This window comes from Sturnira hondurensis, unplaced genomic scaffold (assembly GCF_014824575.4).
Source record: "Sturnira hondurensis isolate 20B ecotype Veracruz unplaced genomic scaffold, ASM1482457v3 Scaffold0020787, whole genome shotgun sequence".
Classification (NCBI taxonomy): Eukaryota; Metazoa; Chordata; class Mammalia; order Chiroptera; family Phyllostomidae; genus Sturnira; species Sturnira hondurensis.
The window spans coordinates 2,579,297-2,600,672 of NW_028093418.1; the positions used below are offsets into that span (position 1 = coordinate 2,579,297).

At 43.3% G+C, this 21,376-nt stretch overlaps 2 protein-coding genes across 8 annotated transcripts in view; both read left to right on the top strand.

Moving 5' to 3' along the window:
• The first annotated feature begins 279 nt into the window (after positions 1-279).
• Positions 280-3,097, top strand: SS18L2 (SS18 like 2). Its single transcript, XM_037030623.1, has 3 exons — positions 280-476; positions 717-793; positions 2,803-3,097. Exons 1-3 carry the CDS (start codon positions 408-410, stop codon positions 2,888-2,890), a joined length of 234 nt encoding a protein of 77 aa, XP_036886518.1. The 5' UTR covers positions 280-407; the 3' UTR covers positions 2,891-3,097.
• Positions 3,098-10,570: 7,473 nt separating this feature from the next.
• NKTR (natural killer cell triggering receptor) overlaps positions 10,571-21,376 on the top strand; it is a 46,225-nt gene continuing 35,419 nt past the window's right edge. For 6 of the 7 annotated variants that reach the window (XM_037030400.1, XM_037030402.1, XM_037030404.1 and 3 more), the window contains exons 1-2: positions 10,643-10,788; positions 10,971-11,051. In XM_037030400.1, coding sequence (XP_036886295.1) covers positions 10,994-11,051 — 58 coding nt within the window. In that variant the 5' untranslated portion in view covers positions 10,643-10,788; positions 10,971-10,993. The other variant, XM_037030401.1, reaches the window with a different exon arrangement.

Sequence of the window (21,376 nt, forward strand, 5' to 3'; positions counted from 1 at the left end):
AGGAGTGGACTTGGAGCCAGACATCTGGGTTCCAGCCAGGATTCTCTAGTGACCCCGGGCACGGTACTCTGGCACACAGTCTGATTAAAAGGAGTGTGATTAAAAGCAGGGAACTGATGTCCGGCCCCGCCCCCAAGTTAGCTTTCCAGACTGCGCAAACGCAAAGGGCCCAGGGGCGGAGCCCGAGAGGAGAGCAGTGCGTCCCTCCTGCGCGCCCAACCACAAACGACGTTCAGCCAGTTCCCGCCTTCTAAGCGGGGAGGATCCAATCAACGTGGAAAGCGTAAGCCCGCACCTATTGTGGGTCCTGCTGCAGTCTCAAGGTGTTTGGAGCTGGTGAGCGGTTGTGGGCTGGCTGCGCGGAGGTTCACCGGACCTGAGCTCTGGTTCCAGCCTGGCTTCCCGCAATGTCTGTGGCCTTCGTACCAGACTGGCTGAGAGGCAAGGCGCAAGTCAACCAGGAGACAATCCAGCGGGTGAGCGCTAACGCAAAGTGGAGGGTTTTCTTAGTGATGAACTGAAGGACTGCGGGCCCTGGAAGCTTCCTGGAGTGGGCGGTGCCCCAGCTTGAGACTGTGCCTTGGGCCTTGTCTGTTAGGGGTAGGAGGAAGCGAACGCTCCGGGCCTGGACAGTGTGGCATTGGGCTGTGACACCTTGGGCAGGTTACTTAACGTCTTGATGTGGTGTGGTACTGATCGTTTCCCTGATATTTCAGCTCCTGGAGGAGAATGACCAGCTGATCCGCTGTATCGTGGAGTATCAGAACAAAGGCCGGGCGAATGAGTGCGTCCAGTAAGTCCCCACCTCCACCCCCTTACTTTTCAGTGGAGGGGAAGCCAGTGTGGAGATACAGCGGCTGTCCTGAACTAGTAGTTTGGGGGGATTGTTTGCAGATGGGGATCAGAGGTGTTGCCTGCTAGCCCAAGACAATGGGATGGTACATTGTGAAGCCTGGAGTCAGTTGTGGCACCTTCTTCAAAACTTGAATTGTGCTCATTGCAAAGCCTTCTTCACGTGGAGCCATCTCAGCTGCTGACAACGGGGGGGGGGGGGGGGGGGGGGGNGGGGGTGGGAGGGAAGCCCGCGGTGAGCTGGTCTGAGGAGCTGAGTCTGGTGGATGCTTTCTTGCGGGCCCTTTTCCCGGGCCCATGCTCTTTCCAAGTTGCGGGAGTCAGACCGTTTGGTTGCTAAGTTCCCTCCCTTTGTGTTATGTGCCTTTTAACACAAAGACCAATGAAAGATTTCCAAATCAAGACACCGGAAAATTCTGCACAGAAATTTAATGTGCTTTCTAGTCATATATCAAAATGAGGGAAAATAGTTTTCTAAATGTGGTCCAGGAATTATGCCCCATTTGTTACAGAGAAATACATTATTTCATCGTTATTGAAGTCATGTTTAAGAAAGCCATGCTTTTCCCACCCCCTAAACATCACCCTCACTGAATAGCTCAGTGAAATAGTAGAGATGACCAGTTTGGGGAAGTTTTTATATTTGACTCTGGCATTGGGTAATTTGAGTTTTTACAATTTATAGTAAACACTTTTCTGTATGGAAATAGTTGCAAAGCATTTCACTTAGTGCAGCAGTTCTCAACTTATGGTTAAGAGTGTTACCAGAACCTCTTTGTGGGCTTTTTCTCATTGCACAAGCCGTGATTTCTGCCCTCTGGTCTGACTTTTTTTCTTGGGTGGGGAGCTCCACTCCCTGATAGAGAATCACTACTATAGGAAGCTCGCGTGGAAGTAGTTCGTCCCTGCTTTAAGCTCAGGTATTTTTTAACTACTACTGAGTACCAGGCACTGTTCAGCTACTGAGGAATCACTACCCGAACAGCAGCTCTGGAACTTACCTTCCAGACACTGGAATCTAGAGGAAAGAAATCATATAATTAGGCACATGCTGAGAGCTCTTTGAATAAGAATCAAACAGGATGATTGGGAGGAAGGGTGCTGTTTTATACAGGGTGTCTCTGATGGGGCATTTGAGATGAGATACTTGATGGAAGGGAGCCAGCTATTCAGGTTTGTGAGGCAGAGCAGGAGGCAGAAAAGCCCCCAGACTGGAGCGTGCTGGATGTCTCGAAGCGACAGCAAGGAAGCTACTGTAGCCAGAACTCAGTGACCGAAGGGAGAGTGTAGGAGATGAGATCAGAGAGGTAACTAGAGGCTCCAGTCATGTAGGGCCTTGTAGGTGATGAAAAGGGCTCAGCTTTACTAGAATGAGATGGGAGGCTTTGGAAGGTATTCAACAGGTATAAGACGTGATCTTTTTTTAAATATTTATTTATCTTTAGAGGGGAAGGGAAGGAATGAGGGAGAGAAATATCAACATGTGGTTGCCTCTCATGAGTCCCCTGCTGGGAAATGGCCCACAACCCAGGCATGTGCCCTGACTTGAAATCGAACTGCGATCCTCTGGTTCGCAGGCCTCCTCTCAATCCACTCATCCACACCAGCCAGGGCAACGTGATCTTAATTTAAATTGTACAGTGATCACTCAGGCTGCTGATGTGCAGAAGAGAGGTACAGAGGCGGAGCAGAGGGACCTGCCAGGAGACTGGTCCAGTACCATAGTCTAAGCAAGAAGTGATAGAGCCTTGGTTTAGGGAGGTAGTGATGGAAATAAGTGAGAAAAGGTAAGATTCTGGACAGTTTTCCTTGAATGTGTTAAACAAGAAGGTTGACAGCACTGAATCATCTGGTCAGCGGATGAGCCATTCCACTAGAGCAGGTAAATTTTTGCGTTTGTTCATATCCAGTAAAAATAAATCTGTAATTTTTGCTGTTTTTTACCCATAGGTACCAGCATGTATTACACAGAAATCTCATTTATTTGGCTACCATTGCAGATGCCAACCCAACCAGTCCTTCAAAAGTGATGGAGTAATCTTCCCACCGGCTGTTGTGAGGAGCAATTGAATGTAACCCATTTCCTATGAATGGAGACGGGATCTTTAGCAATGCAACTGCTGAAAACATGAAGGAAATTACTGTGGCTCTTTTCAACGTGTGAAAATGTAAAGGAAGCTCCTAAATTAACTGTATTTCAATGTAAATATTTATTTTTAATAATTAAGCAGATTCCCCCACTTAAGTTGCCTCCAAGTGTTTTCTTTCCTGAAATAGGTGTGTTTGGATAACGGAGCTTCCACGGGCAGCTTCAGGTCTGTGATCTTAGTTTCAGCCTGAGAAGGAAACTGAGTGGGTGCTTGGCGACCAGCAGGAACTGGTGAGAGCCCGGACTGAGACCCTGCCAGCTGAACACGTGACCACGTTCTCCTTTCTCCCGGTTTCTAGTCATGGGCCCCTTGACCACAGTTTTCAGTTTGCTCTGAAACACTGCTTGCCCTTCCACAAAAGACTGATGGTGGGTGAGGTCTAGAAATGTTCATGTATTAAGTAGTCCATTCCTTTTCCAGGAAAACTGTAGAAACTTAAAAATGTACATAACAACACCATTATTATTGCTAAGAAAATTCATAGTAATCCCTAATTATTATCTAATATCATCTAACAGTAGATGATGTAATAGGGGAGGACAAATACCTTTTTTCCTCTATTCTTTTAATGCTCTCGCCTGGGCCTCCCTAGCAGATGACAGATTAACAAAAGAAAAGCATATAAGCCCTGAATGATGTGGCAGTGTGGCTTGGTTGAGTGTCATCCCACAAAAGTGAAAGGTCCTGGTTGGATTCCTGGTCAAGGAACATGTCTGGGTTGCAGGCTTCACCCCGAGATGAGACAGTGTGAGAGGCAACCAATAAAACGTTTCTGTCCCTCTCTTCTCCCTTACCCTCCCTCTAAAGATAAATCTTCAAAAAGAAAAAGCATACAAATGTACTTAATAAACATGCTCCGTGACATGGGAGAGACTTCATAAGGAAATGAAGACCAAAGAAGCAGTTAAACCTGAGCATTTTTACTAGGTTTGATAAAAGAGGAGAAAGTCTCAGACAAAGGGGTATGAGCTAAGTGTAATGAACTGGGGTAAACTTAGGCTTGTTTGTTCAAATTCTCTGACCCTCAGTCTTCAGAGATAAAAGTGCTCCTTTGGGTATATGGAGGGCTTTAGGGATGTCAAGGAATCCTTCCCAGCACCTGCCATTTCTCAAGTTCCTTCAGCTTACAATACTCAGTATGCCAAAGTGCCATATTTTGTAGTATATCTTGGACCATGCCGATGTTCAGTTTTCTTTAATTATCAGAAAATGTCTGTTGATTTGTTTGAATCAGGATCCAAACAAGATCCACACATTGGTCCGGGGAGGTGGGGTGGCTGTTCTGACAGAATGGGGGAGGGAGCAAAGAACAAGCTGCCTCCCAGGCCCGAGAAGACCTGGAAAGGGTCAGAGCCCTCAGATGATACACAGCGCTAACACTTCAGTGCCCAGCTCTCAACTGCATTATCTCAGTAGGGGCTCATTTCTGTTGGGACCTCAGGTAAGCATGCAGAACATCCCAGAAGTGTCCACCTGAGAGACACTGGTTTCGGGGAAAGTACCACCTGCAGGGGAGTTGGCTTCTCCCACTCTAACAAGCCACCTTTGTGGCCAAGAGGGACCCAGATGTCAGAGGAGATAGAAGAAAGTAGAAAGCAACCCTGGCCAGGTAGCTTGGAATGTCATCCAGATATGCCAAGACTGCAGGTTTGATCCCCAGTTGGGGGATATACAGTAATCAACCAATGAGTGTGTGGAACAGCAGGTCGATCTCGATCTCCCTCTCTCTCTCTCAAGCTAAACAAGGAATTGTCTGCTACTGGCAAGCTGGGTGAGGGTCTGTGACAGACAGCACCAGAGGCTCCCATGGTGCAGAGTATGGGCTCTGAGCAAGCCAGGGTGGCCTACAGCAGTCAAGTGCAGCTTCTGTGTGGCAGAGGGAATATACAACCTTGATGTCGGAGCCCAGCTCTCCCTCAAAGAGAAGTGGTTTGTGACCGGCTGCATTCCCCTCCCTTTGTCTCCAGTATTTCAGGCCCTGGGCAGAGAACTGAATCCAGGAACATGAGATGCCTGGAGAACAGGAGGCTGCTTTAGCCACAGATCACCCTGCACTCCAGAGGGCCCTGTTCTGGGGAGACCCTTTGGAGAAGCTGGCACAGGCTGCCTGACCTTTGCCGTGTGTGCCCCAGCCCATCTCTGCCTGTCTGCTTCAGAGAGAGTCCGAAGCACAAGTGTCTGCCCTTCCTTCGGAAGAACAGAGAGCTCAGTGTAGCTGTGAAAGATGAGTTGGAAGGCACAGACCAGACCCGCCCAAGACAATGTAAGCTGTCTTCTCAGGCCACCTGCTTCCAGCGTACTTTTTTATTCCACCCAGCTGTCCTTTTCCAACTCTTGAGTCAAGCTGCTCTCCCACCAGCAGAGCCTATTGTCCTGAATGTCTAAGCCTGGATTTGTAACTGGTGACTTTTGTCATCATTATGTTCTCCTGGAATGAGGAAATGGTAAATAAGACAAAGGAAGCAGATAATTTGAGGTCAGATTTATTTCATGAAATGTTAAGCTATTTTTCCACTTTCTCAGGAGGCTTCTTAACATCCCAGCATGAAGTGTGGGGACTCCAAGTAACAACCTGCCTAGGGAGGAAATGATGTGCAGTGGTCTCTCACGTGTCCTTGAGCCTTTGCAATGAACTTTGACTAGTGAGGATGGTCTGTGTACCTCTTCATTTTATGGTTACTAAGCCTCACACGTATATCGTTTTGATTCCATTTTAATAAGAGCAATTTTTAGTTAATCTCTTCCCAGTGAAAATCCCACAGAATCCCCTAGAATCTAGATATTCTCTTCAATCACTGGGACATTCTCTTCCTAAATCTCAGTAAGAGTCTAGGATCCAAGAGGGGTTTTCATTTTTGTCATCATTCATTCAATAATATTTATTGATTAACTAACATGTGCTGAGGATACAGCATGAGGAAGCCATACATTGTCCCTGTTCTCCTGGAAACTTTATTCTAGTATTAATAAGACAATACAGCATAAGTAATCTATTTATGGGGGAGACACACAATAAACTATAAATAATCAAGGAAAGCTTCATGTGGTAATAAGTGCTCTGCAGAGAATTACAACGGGATGTTCTGGAGAGTGGGGAACTACTTTAAATGATGGAATCAGGGTGACCTGAGTAATACTGCAGCTGAGATATGAATAACCAGGAACCCGATACGAGATCATTAGTGCAGGCAGACGCAACAGCTATGCATAGACCCTTCATTCCAACTGGCTTTTTGTCCTCTCTCGAGTCCATTTATAGAGCAGTGTGCTCCTATGTAGTCATCCATTCAATTATAACGCAAGTCCTCGTTTGACCAGCACGGGGCCGGGCTCTCCAGTGAGGAAAAGAGAGGAGGAGAGGCACGAGCCCTGCTTTCAGGGGCTCCTGAAAAGCCTGGCAAGATGAAGGAGACTCACACTCAGGCCCAGACCAGGGCACCAGGCAGGACAAGATGTTGAGGCCACCCGAACTCCTTGTGGAAATTATCAAGTGCTTCTACATCATAGCAAAAGTATGCTTTTTAACTCCTGAGCACCTCTTTGCCTTCCAACAAAATTTGCCAGTGGTAGCAGAGCCTATCAGCATCCTACTCTCATTTCTTGAGCTTGACTCCAACTTCGTTAAATTTTGTGTGTGTGTTCCACCTGGCTCCCAACAGTCCATATCTGTACCTCTAGTCTGAGGACTTTCTCCTAAAAGTGGGAGTCTGCTTTCCCCGGGTGTAACAGGCCGGAAGAACCTGGGCTCTGCATCACCCTGGGAACAGCTCTCAACTAATGACTCCCTGGAGATGGGAGTATCAGAATCCCCGCCCCCACCATAAGAACAATTCTGAGATGTTGTTCTACACTGGGGACCAGAGCTCCCCAGCAGGATTAAACTCTCATCACGCGCTCTGGAGACTGGCTCAACAGCACCTACTTTACTGGCCACCTTCCCTGCTTCACCTCACCACTCCCAGAATAGTTTCCTGGGACCCCTTCCTAAGTAAGCAGCTTGCCCTCAAACCTCTGTGTCTCAGAGTCTTCGGAGGAAAACAACCAAGACACCAGCTGTCTAGTTTCTTACTCCTGGTGGGCAGACCCAGATGGACCAGCCCAGCTATTTGCTGGTCATCCCCAGGGCAGATGCAAAAACTAGTGTCAGAGCCAAGGACGCAAAGCAGAATTTAGAGAATGAAACAAGCAGGATCAGTAAAAAATGAGTAAGGACCCTGTTTGTTGTAGAGGGGTTTTCAAATGAATTTGATGGGATCCAAACTACCCCCTACAGAGAATGAAGCAGCAGACATTTGTGAAGACGTGGCCATGCTTCTTTAAAACAAGTTAGTGACAAAAAAGACACCTAAAGGGCCAAAGATGGGTGTAGTACCCATAATGAACATGATTTCGTGCTTTGAAGCCATTGCCCCAGTGGCCGTCTCTGTACTGCCACACCCCCATGCCTTTCTCCTGGTGATTGCCTCCGCCCCAAGCTGATCGATCGCAATATCTGCCCATTGCCATGACCATCAAGAGACGGGCCTCATCGAACCAATCAGAATCTCTTCCCAGGATTTTGCTCATTGGGGCTGGCAGGAAAAATGCTTTCCCTTCAGGTTGCTGGGCTATAGAGATAAAAGCTTAAAAATGCCATGGCCAAGTTCCCTGCCCCACCTGGAGAACGCCAATCTGATCTTGACTAACATGAGGGTGTTACTCTAGCAAAATACACATTTTCATTTACTGCATAAAATGGTCTACTCATTTTTCCGCAAAAAAGAAATGATAGGATTTCAAAATATGTGTTTCCAAATTTTCAGTATAGATAGATTTTGTTATCAAATTCTGGTAATAATTGTTTCCATGCCATGGATCCCAAGATTCCCTCCGGGTTGGATGGTTTGCTAGAAAGACTCACAGGACTCTGCACACAGCTGTATTTTGAATTGTTATTAGTAAAAGAACTCCAAGTAAAAGCAGCAAAGGGAAAAGACACATGGGGCAAAGCCCAAAGGAAATTAGGTTCAAACTTCCCTCTCCCAGTGGAGTCCCAAAGGACAAGCTTAATTCAGCCAGAGATGAACTGTGACAACACACGAGACAGGTTATCTACCAGGGAAGTTCATTACAGACTCAGTGCCCACAGTTTTTGTTACAGGCTGGGCACATGTGCATCTTCTGCCTAGCACATACCTAAATCCCAGATTTCCAACAGGAGAGCAGGTGTTCAGCATAAACGCTTTTGTTTACACAAATAGTTTAGGCATAGTGAGGCACTCTTATTGTATAATGAAAATATTCTTTAAGTGTAGGAAACTGATTACCATTCAAGTTCCCAGATTCCACTTATGGGCCAACCTTGTAAGCAGGCCTTTCTAAAGACAGCAGCCTCAGGACTATAATATTAATTCATTTCTGCACAATTTCCCATTCACAATCTAGAATATTTTTTCAAAATGGTGGAAGCAAAAGAGGTAGAGTTGTTTATGTACCTTCTCACTGGATCCCTTTTCTCTCATTTTCTTCACCTCTTTTCTCCCTTCTCTGAGTCATAAAAGTGTAAAAGTTACTTTGGGAAGAGGCTGGAGCAGGAATCCCTGCTTAAAGCTGAATTGGGTATTGCAGAGGATATACTGAAGGATGTGAGAGGCAACAGATCGACAACCAATACGCCATTGAGAAAATCATGTGTCTTCCTTTAATCTGTTCTCATGGCAGAGTATAGGAATAGGTTTTCTGATGTTGAACCATCTTTGCATTCCTGAGTTAAAACCAATTAGGTCATGAGCATTTTGGGGCTTAAAAGCTGGTAGGTTGCATTTCCTAATATTTTACTTGGATTTTAAATTCATGTTTATAATGAGATTGGTCTATAACTATCTTGTCCTGTCTTTATCTGGTCTTGGTATCACAAAATAATTTAGGTAACTCTCTCTCTTTTTCTATTTTCTGAAATATTCTGATTGAGAAAGGGATTGTTGATCCTTGAGGGTCTGGCAAAAATCTGCTCATGAAACAATTTGGAGCTTGTGTTTTTTGGAAAGGAAGACTGTGGTTCTTAATGGTTTTATTATGAATAATCTCAAAGATATACAAAAGCAGAGAACACAGTTCAAAAACTACCCTATGCCTGTCACCTAGAGGCAACAATTATCAAAAATTTTCCAAATTTGTTTCACTCATTATCTATTTTAAAACGCATTTTCTTTTTTCTTTGATGAAGTATTTTAAAGCAAATCACGGGTAGGTATCATGTGTTTTCACTCTTACATACTTCAGTATGCATCTCTAAATAAACCAAAGACATTTCCTTATTAACTGAAATTTCATGATCATATCTAGCAAAATTAAATACACTTCCTTGGTTTCATCTGAAATCTAGACCATGATCAAGTTACCCATTTGGCTGTGTCAGAACGTCTCACACAGTTGTTTGCAGGGAGACTTGAGATTACTACTTTAATTTCTTCAATGGTTACTGTTTTATTCAATCCTGCCATTTATTTTGAGTCAAATACGGGGATTTCTATTTTCTAGAAAATTATCTAGTTCATCTAAGTTTTCCCACTAGCACTCCTGATTAGTTTTGTCAACGTCCTATCCATTGAAGTTCCAGCTGCTGGTGTGATCCCTCTCTGAGGCTAAATACCTGGAATTATTACCAGAAGCCTCCCACCAAAGGTTCTCCTTCCTGGTAATCGCAGGCAAACCAAGCCCGAGTTTGTAAACTCCTCGGGTACCAATTTCCTACCGCTCTCCGGGACGAAGGAGGAGGTAGCAGTCCTCCTGGTGGACGCTAAGGGCGGCCTCGTCCAGCAGTTCACTCGCCTTAACCGCAGACCGAGCAGCATGCCTTCCCTTCAAATCATCTGAAATGTTAACTCCGACTCACAGAACAGAATAAACAACTACCGATCGAGGAGGGCACTTAGAAAGTATTTCATCCTGCTTATTTTACAGATGGAGAAACTGAACTCCAGAGACATCGAAGGGAAGAAAAATCGATCAAATGACGGCCACCATCAAAACAATGAAAAGACAAGGTCCAGACTGGGGGAAAATATTCGCAACCATATACCAACAAAAGATTTGGATGCAGAACATACACATATCATGTATTGTAACAAACATTCGTATCCTGAACTCTCGTATTCATCAAGACGAAGAACCCGATTTAAAAATGGGCAAAGGACTTGTACTGACTCATTCAAAATGTAAAACTGCCACGAACAGAAACTATCCCAGTGACGCTGGCACCCCAGCGGAACGAACACGCACCTCAGCCTAAAAGTTTTCTGAAGTGAATTCTTAAGAAAGAAAAAAGGCCAAAAATATGTGGGCTTACTTAAACCTCAACGACTTAATTCACGCACTGGCTCGCTGTCAACAGAGAGCCTCGCGATATCTGGAGATGCGCGGAAGCTCATGGCCCGTTAAAGTAGGGGGACGAGACAAAGTAGAGAGCGCAGGCGCGTTCAGGGCTCCCGGATTGGGCAGCTGACTCCTATGGTAAAGAGGAAAGGGGCGGGACAATAAAGGACCGACTCAGTTATTGGAGAGCCAAATTAGAGGCTTTGCCTGAGCTCTCAGACACGCCCACGTGCGCTTCATTTCGGTTAAAGAGGCCCCTGGACATTGTGTTCTCGCGGTATGTGCGCCGACTCTCGCGGGGTTTAGCGTGGCACCGGGACGCCCGGCCCTGGGAAGGGGGTGGGGGGGTCCGTTATCGGCGTTGGGCTCCGGCCGGTGGGCCGGCGCTTTGTCCTCTGTGCACGGGGAGCTGCTCAGGCTGGAGGCCAGCCAGGTGAAGAGCTCGCCTGTTTGTGGGCGTGCAGTAAGGGAGCCGGTGGGCCCCGGGCGGGAGAGGGCCCCGTCTCACCCTCCCGCGCTGTCGCGACAGGGAGGCGCGAGGCGACAGAGGCTCGGGTTCCGCCCTGTCCTCGCCCTGGCCTCAGACCTTACCGCTTTCCTTCCCCTCTCTCCTAGCTCTTGCCGCCGCCTCGGTAGCGATGGGGGCGCAGGACCGGCCGCAGTGCCACTTCGACATCGAGATCAACCGGGAGCCGGGTGAGCCGGAGACTGGGGAGTCCTTCTGGGGCCCGGGCTTACCTTGGGGAAGGGGAGGCGTCTACCCTCTTCAACTCTCCCCAAGCCTTTTTGGCAGCGGGTAGGCACAGTCAACACTCCGTTTCTCCTGAAGCAAAATCTGTGGATAGGAGGGTGGCTCGGGTACACCACTCCCCCTGAACTCGGAAGTCCGGGCCTCGTTCTCCCAAACTCCATGCCCCCTTGCACCCCTAGACTGAGTGTTCATACCATCCCTGGAGCCAAGAAAAGGGGTGCAATCCTTTTAGGATTTTTTTCTCTCAGTGTCTCTAGGTGGCAGACACTAACAGTATTCAGCATTTCCTGATACTTGAGTATCATTAATAGGTCAGCTTGGCCTCTGTTTTTCCTTAAGTGTCTTCAGCTGGAATTTCTGATTTCTGGTTCATGGGCAAATGACCTGGGAAGTCTTCTGTGATAAACCAAAGCATTTTGTACCAACGGACTTGCAGCATGCATGTGCTTAGCATTAATGTTTTGTCTGCATATCTTGTTGAAAATAAAATATTTTCTTCTAAAGGGTTGTTGTTTCATTCTGAGTAGCAGAGCATGCAGGGTTTCAAACTGGTTTCTTAGCTTTTTTTAGTATTTGTAACAGAACTTTGAATTGAAGTCGTATTTACAGTCTTTGTGCACTCTCTCCAGCAGATTCTTACTGAGAGCCTCCTACTGTTCTAGGCGGTTGGCATTGTAGTAATGAATAAAACAAAGGCTTCTCATTTATATTCTATTGGGAGAAGACAGACAGTAAACCCGAGGGGGAAATACAGTGGCTTGTAGTAGGCATACTATTTTAATAAGTTGGTCAGAAAAGGTCATTTTGAGGAGATGACATTTAAGCAGACATCTGAGGGTGATGAGGTGAGCCATGTGGATATCTTTGAGAAGAGCATTCTTGGTAGAGGGACTAGTTAATACAGGGGTCTTGGAGTGTAAGTCCTTATCTGTTTAAGGAGCCTAGGGTGGCTGGGGAGGGGAGGGAAGAGAGTAGCAGGAAATGGCTATAGGCTGTAGTATTTATAGTGAATCAAAGCATCAGATAGCAGGGCTTTATGGGGTTTTTTAAAGAATTAAAAATAGACTCTTGAAAAGTAGAAGTAAGCCAAAGGTTCTGTAGCCATGTAAATTACTCTTTAACTGGTATATGTTCATATCCTAGATTTGTATATAACCTTTGTTGTGAAAAATCTCGAGTATGTTTGGTAAATGTTGAATGAACTTCAGTCTCCAACATCCAAGGTAATTGAAATACCTTCCTGTAGAAGGGAGTAGCACTCTTGAGAAGATTGAATCACGTATGAAGCAGGAAACACATTGTTCTTGGTTCAATTGACTGGTAAAATTGGCGATTTCCTATGGTCCAGTCTCACGTAATACTTACCTAGCTTTTTTCAGTAAATCATCTAAATAGTAGATAAGTTGATTTTCGTACAACCTGATTTTAAGGATCACTTCAATTGTTTGAGGATCTTGCTTTGTGGGATTTAACCATTAGTGTGTTTGTCTTTGAGTACTTAAGTAATACTCTTGACCTTTTGTATATTCTTAACCTTCACTTGATAGGAGTACAAAGTAGTATCTTTGATTTACTTTGATAAGCAAAGCTCCTTTCACAGTGGCTGTACTGTCCATATTAAAGAGATCAAGAAGTATAGATAAAAATTGAGTTGAGTACTACATAGTATGGCTTTTGTTGCAGTCAGTGGAAATGTGTACATTATATATCAATCAAGTTAGACTTTTAAATCATAAAGTCATCAAATGAATGCAAGTATGTATCAAAAGAGGAAAAGTCTATATACGATTTTTTTTCTCTGTGAATCCAGTAAGATGGTTCCTTTTAGAAATAATTCCAGGACTGTTCCTTAGAAATGTTTTGGAGAAGGTTTTAAACTAAGATTTTCATTTCTTTACTAGTTGAACTCTTCACGTTTCCTCTCCTTGAGTGACTTTTGGTAGCTGGTGTTTTTTAAGAAGTTGGTCCATTTTATCTAATTGTCAACTTTACGGCATGGAGTTGATTGCCATAGTCCCTTAATTGAATATCTGGGATCTGTAGTGATCGCTCCTCCTCCATTCCTGATACTGATCATTTGTGCCTTTTGTCTTTTTCCTTGATCAGTTTGGTTAGAGGTTTATCAATTTTGTTATCATTTCATAGAACCAGATTTTGGTTTCATTTTTCCCCTATTCTCTGTTTTTAATTTAATTGATTTCTGCTCATTTCCTGTGATTTAAAATATCCAAGTACTTAAATATTTTGCAGTTGCCTTTACTAATGATTTCTAGGTTAATTCCTTTATAGTCAGAGACATAACTAGCGTGATTTTAGTTTTTTAAAATTTATTGTAGTTTTTCAAGTTCTGGTTTGGTGAAATTCTTATTTGCACTTGAAAAGAATGTACAGTCTGCTGTTTTTGTGTAAAGTGATCTATAAATATAAATTAAATCCATTGGCTAAGGGTGTTGTTAAACTCTTCTGTATCCTGGCAGATTTTCTTATTTACTTGTTCTACTTATAGCATTACATTTAAAGTGGGTTCCTCGTAGATAAGCAAATAGGTCTTGTTTTATTCATTCTCACAATCTCTGCCTTTTAATTGGCATTTTTAGACTTTAAATTTAATACAATTTTTATATTAAATTTGGATTTGTCTAATATTTGTTTTTGCTTCTTTTTATTCTGTTTTCTTGTATTGCCTTTTGGATTATTTGAACATTTTTTTTAAGTATTTTAAATTTTTTACTGAATTTTTGATGCTCTCTCTATAGTATTTTAGCATTTACCTTAGCGCAGGGGTGTCTGTCCTGTAGCCCACAGGCCACATGTGGTTCAGGATGGCTATGAATGCGGCCTAACACAAAATCGTAAATTTACTTACAACATTGTGAGACTTTAAAAAAGATTTTATTTATTTATTTTTGGAGAGAGGGGAAGAAAAGGAGAAAGAGGAGAGAAACGTCGATGTGCGAGAGATACATCAATCAGTTCCCTGTTGCACGCCCCCACCTGGGGAGCCGGTCTGCAACCCAGGCCTGTGCCCTGACTGGGAATTGAATTGGTGACCTTTCAGTTCACAGGCAGGGACTCAATCCACTGAGCCACACCAGCCAGGGCATATTAGTTTTTTTCTGTGATTACGTGTCGCAGTGTATTTAATGTGTGGCCCAAGACAACTCTTCTTCCAGTGTGGCCCAGAGATGCCAAAACACTGGACACCCCTGCTCTAGAGATTACTGCACATACACACAGCTTTTTATTATGCACTTAGAATTAATATTTATTTTACCACTTTAAGTGAAATGTTGAAAACATCTCACCATATAACATTCCTTTACTTTTCACCTTATGCTGTATTTGTCATATGTGTTACATGTACACACGTTGAAAACTTTTGCTTTCAAACATCACACATATTTGAAAGAGCTTAAAAGGAAAAAGATACTCTTACATTTACCCACACACTGTATTGACCATTTCTGTTGCTACTTGTTCATTCTTATAGTTCCAAGTTCCCTCTGGTATCATTTACCTTCTTCCTGAAGAGTCTTTTTTGTTTGTTTTTTGTGAGAGAGAAACTTGATTGTTTGCTTCCTGTATGCACCCTGACCGGGGATCAAACCTGCCACCTATGTATGTACCCTGCCTGGGAATCGAACCTACAACCTTTTGGTGTATAGAAGGATGCTGTAACCAACTGAGCCACTTGGCCAGAGCTAAAGACTGTTCTAAGCATTTTTATAGAGCAGATCTGGCAGCACATTCTCTTTTCTGTTTTTTTTTAGAAACATTTTCTTTTTTCTTTCACCTGAACATTCTATTTTGTGAATAATTACCCTGTGAATTACCCTGTGAATTATCCTGTGAATTACCCTGTGATATTTTCACTAGGTATAGAATTTAGGTTGATAGTTAATTACTTTCTTTTGCACTTGAAAAGTATTCCATTGCCTTCTGGTCTGCATTGTTTCTGATAGGAAGTCTGTAGTCACTCAAGTTGTTGTATGTAATATGTTCTTGTCTAGCTTACAGGGTCTGGTCCTTTGTCCTGAGACTTCAGCAGTGCAATTGTGCTGTGTCTAATGTGAATTTCTTTTCCTTTATTATCTTTGGGGTTTTCCAGTCTTCTTGAATCTGCGTCTGTCTTTTGCCAAATTTAGGAAGTTTTCAGCTTTTATTTCTTCAAATGTGTTTTTTTTCCAATACTCTTTATCCTCTCATTCTCAGACTTCAGTGACCCAGGTTTCAGGTGTTTTGATAGTACCCCACAGGTCCCTTAGGTCCCTTATGCTCTGTTTATTTTTTCAATCTTTTTTCTTCCTGTTTTTCGTATTGGATAATTTCTATTAATTGGTCTTCAAGTTCACTGTCTTTTTCCTCTGTCATCTTCATTCTGCTGGTGAGCTTGCCCAGTGAATTTTTAATTTCCCTTATTGCTTTTTGCCATTAAAAATTTTTTGTGTGTCTTGCTTGAAGCTTTCTACTTTCCATTCATTTTTAGTGGTGTTTATCCTTACTTTTTTAAAACATTTTTTAAATTTTATTTTTAAGATTTTATTTATTTATTTCTAGACAGAGGGTAATGATGGGAGAAAGAGAGGGAGAGAAACATCAGTGTGTGGTTGCCACTCACTCACCCTCTGTTGGGCACCTGGCCAGCAACCCAGGCCTGTGCCGTGACTAGGAATCGAATCAGTGACCTTCTGGTCCGCCAGCCGGTGCCCAATCCACTGAGCCACACCAGCCAGAGCATGTTTGTCCTTACTTAGTGGAGTATAGTTGTAATACCTGCTTTAAAGTCTTTGTCTAATAATCCTAACATCTGTATCATTGTAGAGTGCTGTCTTTGGTTGTCTTTTTCCTTATGAGGTTTTCCTGGTTCTGAGATCAAAAAGTTTGAGAACATTATTCATTTTATAATTGTCAGAGACTTAGAGTTGATTTTAAAAGTGACAACCTGGGCGAATGCTTGGCTTTGGAATTTTTCTTTATGTGGGCCTCAGAGCAGTATCATAAAACCCTGGCAGTGTATCAAAACTAGGTAAAAATGGGGTATAGTTGAAGTGGGTATTTTTGCTTTACTGCTTCAGATTTGCGTGGACCCAAAACACTGAATTAAAAATGCATCCTTACTGAGCATTGTGAAGTATCTGGAAGGGATAGCAAAAATTTTGTTTTAAGTAGAGGCAGACAAATGTTTTAACCTTGGGCAGGCCACTTGTCCTCTTTGTAAATGTGGTTCTGAAGATAGCAGTATGGTAAAGTTTGCTTATATTCAGAATTACCCTGTGAACTTTAGACTCACACTCAAGGTAGCTCATAGTTTGAGAGGGCTAGGGATTGATTTGCACTGAGGGAACAGGAGAAATCTGTCTCCCATCTCAAGCCCACTCCAGATCATAAACTCATGCGTGAGTAGAGTGACTGGATGCAGTGGTCTGCGCTGTTGACTCATGTCTCCCCTTTTTATGTCCTCATCAGTTACATAGGACTGCAGTGTAATAGTGCCTACATAATAACGTTGGGAAGAGTAATTAATTAAATATGACACCTGTCTGACTTACAGATTGTGTTTTTGTAGCATGAATTTAATGGGATGGATTAATTGAGAAGCACAATTTTAATTAGGCAGACTGCCGCTTGTGTTACAGTGCAGTCAGATGACAGGGTAGGGGCTAGTGGTGTGGGCGGGGAGGAGCCTAATTAGTCAGGACCGCTACTCTGAGTCAGACGGTGGTTGGAAAGACCTGTGCTGGTGCCAGTGCTGGGGAAGGAGGCTGAAGGGAGGTGTCATCGGCTGTAGGGTTTTCGCAGAGATGTTTAGGTTTTATAACATACTTTACAGCTAATACGCCTAAAGAAAAATCATTCTTACTGCAGCCTGGAATTCCCTTGCCCCCCAACTCCTATTTCTGTATGGAAACAGTTGTTTTCATATGGGATTTTGAAATGTGGAGTTTCTTTAAATTCTGTCATCTTACGGTAGAGCAGACTGTGTTTGTAAAAAGCACAGTATCTGACATTTCTTTCTTTATTTTTACTTTATTTACACTGTTACAGATGTCCCATTTGTCCCTCTTTCCCCACCTTCCCCCAGTCTTGGCCCCCCTTCTCAGGCCCTCACCACACTGTTGTCTGTGTCTGTGGGTTAAGTGTGTATGTTGACATGTATTTTTTTTATTTTAATTGTTGTTCAAGTACAGTTTTCTGCTGTTTACTCCCATCCCAGCCCACCCGCCTCAACATGTTTTTAAAATTGCTTAAATTATTGCATGAGCACAAGCACTGAATCGATATGAGGGGCTTTTGTATAAGGGTGTTTGCAGGCAGGTCTTTGTAGATGAAGCTTTTTTGTTCCCGTTTTAGGAACAAGTCTTGTTTCAGGTTTCTGTAAGTGAGAGCGCTTGGGATTCCTGCCCCTCCCCCTCCCCCCTCCCTTTTTCTTAACTTTTTTAGAAATTTGACCTGGAGAATTCCATTAATAACACCAGTCTCAATCAGATGGTCTTGAAGGCAAACTCTTAAGGACTTTTACAGGGACTTGTCAAGAAAAAGTTCACCTTTAGTGCCTCTTTTTCTTTCCCCTTGCCCTGCTTCAAAGCTCAAGTTAAATACACAAAGGTTTTTCTCCTTTTCCGTCTTTAACATTAGATGGCTGCTGCTTGTCTGGTTCTGTCTGCCTGACCCATGTGAGTCTCTGTACTTTTCTGTCATTTTTATACCTTCGTTGGTATCGCAAAGGGAATTATGACATTGGTGGTATGAACTAGCTATCCAGTATGATTCCTTTCTGTTGTGATTTGTACATGATTTATTTCATCTCTGGGTCTGGAGAGTCTTAAAGCTTCCCAGAGTGTATGTGGTTTAGCCTGAATTCTTGGTAGACAGAGCACTTTCTTACACAGATGGTCAGGTATTTGGCAAACACGCATCTTACCGGAAATAAAAAGCGGATGGGAACTAAAAAGATTTCTTGAGATAGGCAGAAAAAGGCTCAGGCTGGAGAGGGCAAGACTTGGGTAACTTATCTAAAACTAAGTAATGGTTTCCAGATTATCTCAAAAATTGCATTCAAAACCCCTACTTGTGAATGCCTTTCTGTGGTAGTGCTTAATTTTAGTCCCGTTGTGTTTCAAGAGACTGTGCCTTAAATAGATCGTCACCTAGTGAAATCCCGATTCCTGCTCCCACCCTTACACTTGCACAAGCCACTGATGCCTGATTCTTAATTAGGTAATAATGTGTGAGTACCCAGTCTGAAGGGGAAACGGAAGGAGTTATGTTCCTAAATTAAGCTGCAGGAAGGGGCTTTTTAGGTAAAATAGTTAGTGCAAAGGCCTTCACATTTTCTTGGTGAAAAAAATGAAGGGATTAAGAAGGACAGATTGTTAGTTACAAAACAGTCACAGGGAGGTAAAGTACAGCATGGGGAGTATAGTCACTAATGTAACAACTGTATGACAGTTGTATGACTGTATGACAACAACTATGGTGTCAGGTGGGCACTAGAAATATCGGAGGGAACACTTGGTAAAGTATGGGATTATCTGACCCCTATGTGGTACACCTGAAACTAGTACAAAGTAATATTGAATATAAACTAATCAAAAAATAAAATGAAGTGACAGAAAAAGAAAAAACCTGACATTTTCACCAGAGAGCTGCAGTGACACTAACAGACTGCAAACGGCCCGAACAGACAAACCAAGCAGAGTTCGAAGCGCCACCCCAGCGCCACCCCTGTCGGTCTCTGCCCCCTACCTTGCATACCTCTAACCACTGCGGGGGGGGGTGGGGGGGGCCACGGACGTGCTGCGTGCTTAGAAACCTGATTCCAGGAGTAGGAGGAGACTGAAAACAGGAATAACCTCAGAGTAGCGAACTCCTGCCCCCAGATAATTATCTTTCCTGGAGAGCCTGAAACTTTCCATTTTACTGTTGCATACTGATCTGGGTTGCATCGGAGTAAATAAGTACCCTTTTTTAAAGAATGCTGTCACCTTTGGGAAGGTTTTTTTTCACACGTGACCTGAGGTCATGCAGCAAGGCTGCTTGCTTCTTAATAGCTTGATGCGAGAGCCACTCTGCACGATATGTCTGGGGTCCAGGAGAGTCCGTCATGTTAGAACCCGGGGAAGGCAGCCAAGTGTATCGGAAATGACACTAGATGAGGACACAGAAATTGGGCTGTGGCTCTGCCTCTGTTTGTTTGCACAGAGGTGGCCTTTGATAAGCCACGTTGTTAACAGCAGAATATGTTGGAAACCAGGGTAGTGATCTTGGCTCTGATAATGTACCCTATGCTTGCAGGGTGTCTTAACCCGCACAACACTGTGATATAAGACTTAACCCATTTAACAGGAGAGGAGACTCTCGGAGTGGCTGTTGACTGATGCAGGATCACATAGTTAGCTAGCGCTTAGTTGTCAAGGCCAGAACTCGAGGCCACATTTTTCTCTCTTATCCATTATACCATGGCAACTTTGGGATTTATTTATCAAGTCTAGTATCTTTCTGTTTTTTAATTTATTTCTGCTTGTATCTCTATGTTTTTCTTAGGTTTATTGCTTGTTTGTCATCCCGAGTTGAGTGATTCATTTTTCTTTGGCCTTCTGTGTTAATGAAAGTGTTTCGGAACCTGTGCATTGATTGGGACAGGGAAGGGTGATGGTCAGTACTTTTGCCTGGTGAGGCTTGGCAGTGCCACGGTCTGGCCTCGTTCCCCGACATCCTGGTTCTTCAAGCTTTTCAGTTCTCCGATCTGTGCCAACATCCTTGTCAACTAACCGTGTGAGCCAATGAATACATTCTCTTTTGAGTTTTACTTGTGCTATCTTCAGTATACCTTTACTTGGGTATTGAGTGACACGAAAAACGTTTTTGGTGCCTGAGTGATCATAGAGCTGTTTTCTCCTTTCTCGTCTCGCATCCTCCGTCCGTCCTCCCACTACTTCCGTTTCTGTGGGCTGCTCCCCCACAGTGATTTAAAAGGCGTTTCGTATACTTTCAATCCTACAGGTGGTTACATGTTCACATATTCCTAAACCCAAATTTCCTTTTCATCTACTTTAAGCAAAGTCGGAAATATCAGGAAATGTACCTTTTCTTACCAGCTCACCTCTCGCATGTTGGTTTTATTTATACTGCGATTTCTTTTTTCTGTGGGTAGCATAATTCTGCCTGGATGCTTCAAGGATTCTTTTCCTTTATATCTCTGAAGGTAAAGAGATTTTATTAAGCAACATGTTGATGCTTTTCCACTTACAATAACTTTTTCTGGTACATAATGAATACTTTGATCTGTAAATTTAGGTATTCTTTCATTTATATTTTGTTAATCTCTAGCTTTGAATAATTTTGTTTCAAGTGTTTTTATTGTTATTATTCAAGTGTTTGTTCTGTACCAGGCACTGTGCAAATCAGTGGGGGTAGGTGAGTGAAGCAGACGCGGTCCCCATCGCCCCGCCCTTTCACACATCTGCCAGGCCCGGGTAGATGTGAGTGTTCTCCATCCACACCACTGGTGGCTTGTCACATTGTGTAGCACATTGTGCCTGTCCCTTCCAGCTGAGATGTGAGCTCCCCAGAAGAGCACTGTGTCTGCATCCCATTGGACAGTCTGATTCAGAGTGTATCAGAAATAATGTTTGAGTAAGTGGCTTGATACCACCTTCAATGTTTTCCAACTAGTGCTCAGTTTTAAAACTGCCGTATGTTTTATGTCCATGATGTGTTTCTCCTTTCTCACCGTTGCACCTGCAGTTCCAGCACAGCTGTTTCTGAGAAATAGGAGCAGTAATATTGAAAGGTGATGTTGATTTTATCCAGATTCTGGGGACTTGCAGATTTTATTCCTGCCACCTGGTGGCCACATCAGGATTATAGCATGACATAGTCCTCGCTTTTCCTTCCTGTAGCCAGTGTTTAAAATGTATTGATAGTAACTGATTAATCTTAGTATTGTTCCCCATCTTAGTTAGTTTTAAGGATCTGCATGTTGGTATGTTGGGATTAAGGTCAGAAGCCATTCTTGGTCTGTGTTATTTTTGTCCTTAACCATGTATTTTTTACCTTATGAACACCATAGTAATGTTTACACTAACTGGTTTTAGATTTATTCTTATCCTTACAGAGCAGTGTATTTATTGGCATAGCAGTAATTCTGTGGAAAAATCTAATTATATATAAAAGATAATATTGACAGTAATGATTGATTCTAGAAGATTATTAAGTCCCACTAAATTATAAGAAATGTCGAGTAATAAATGTTCCTGAGATCTTACCC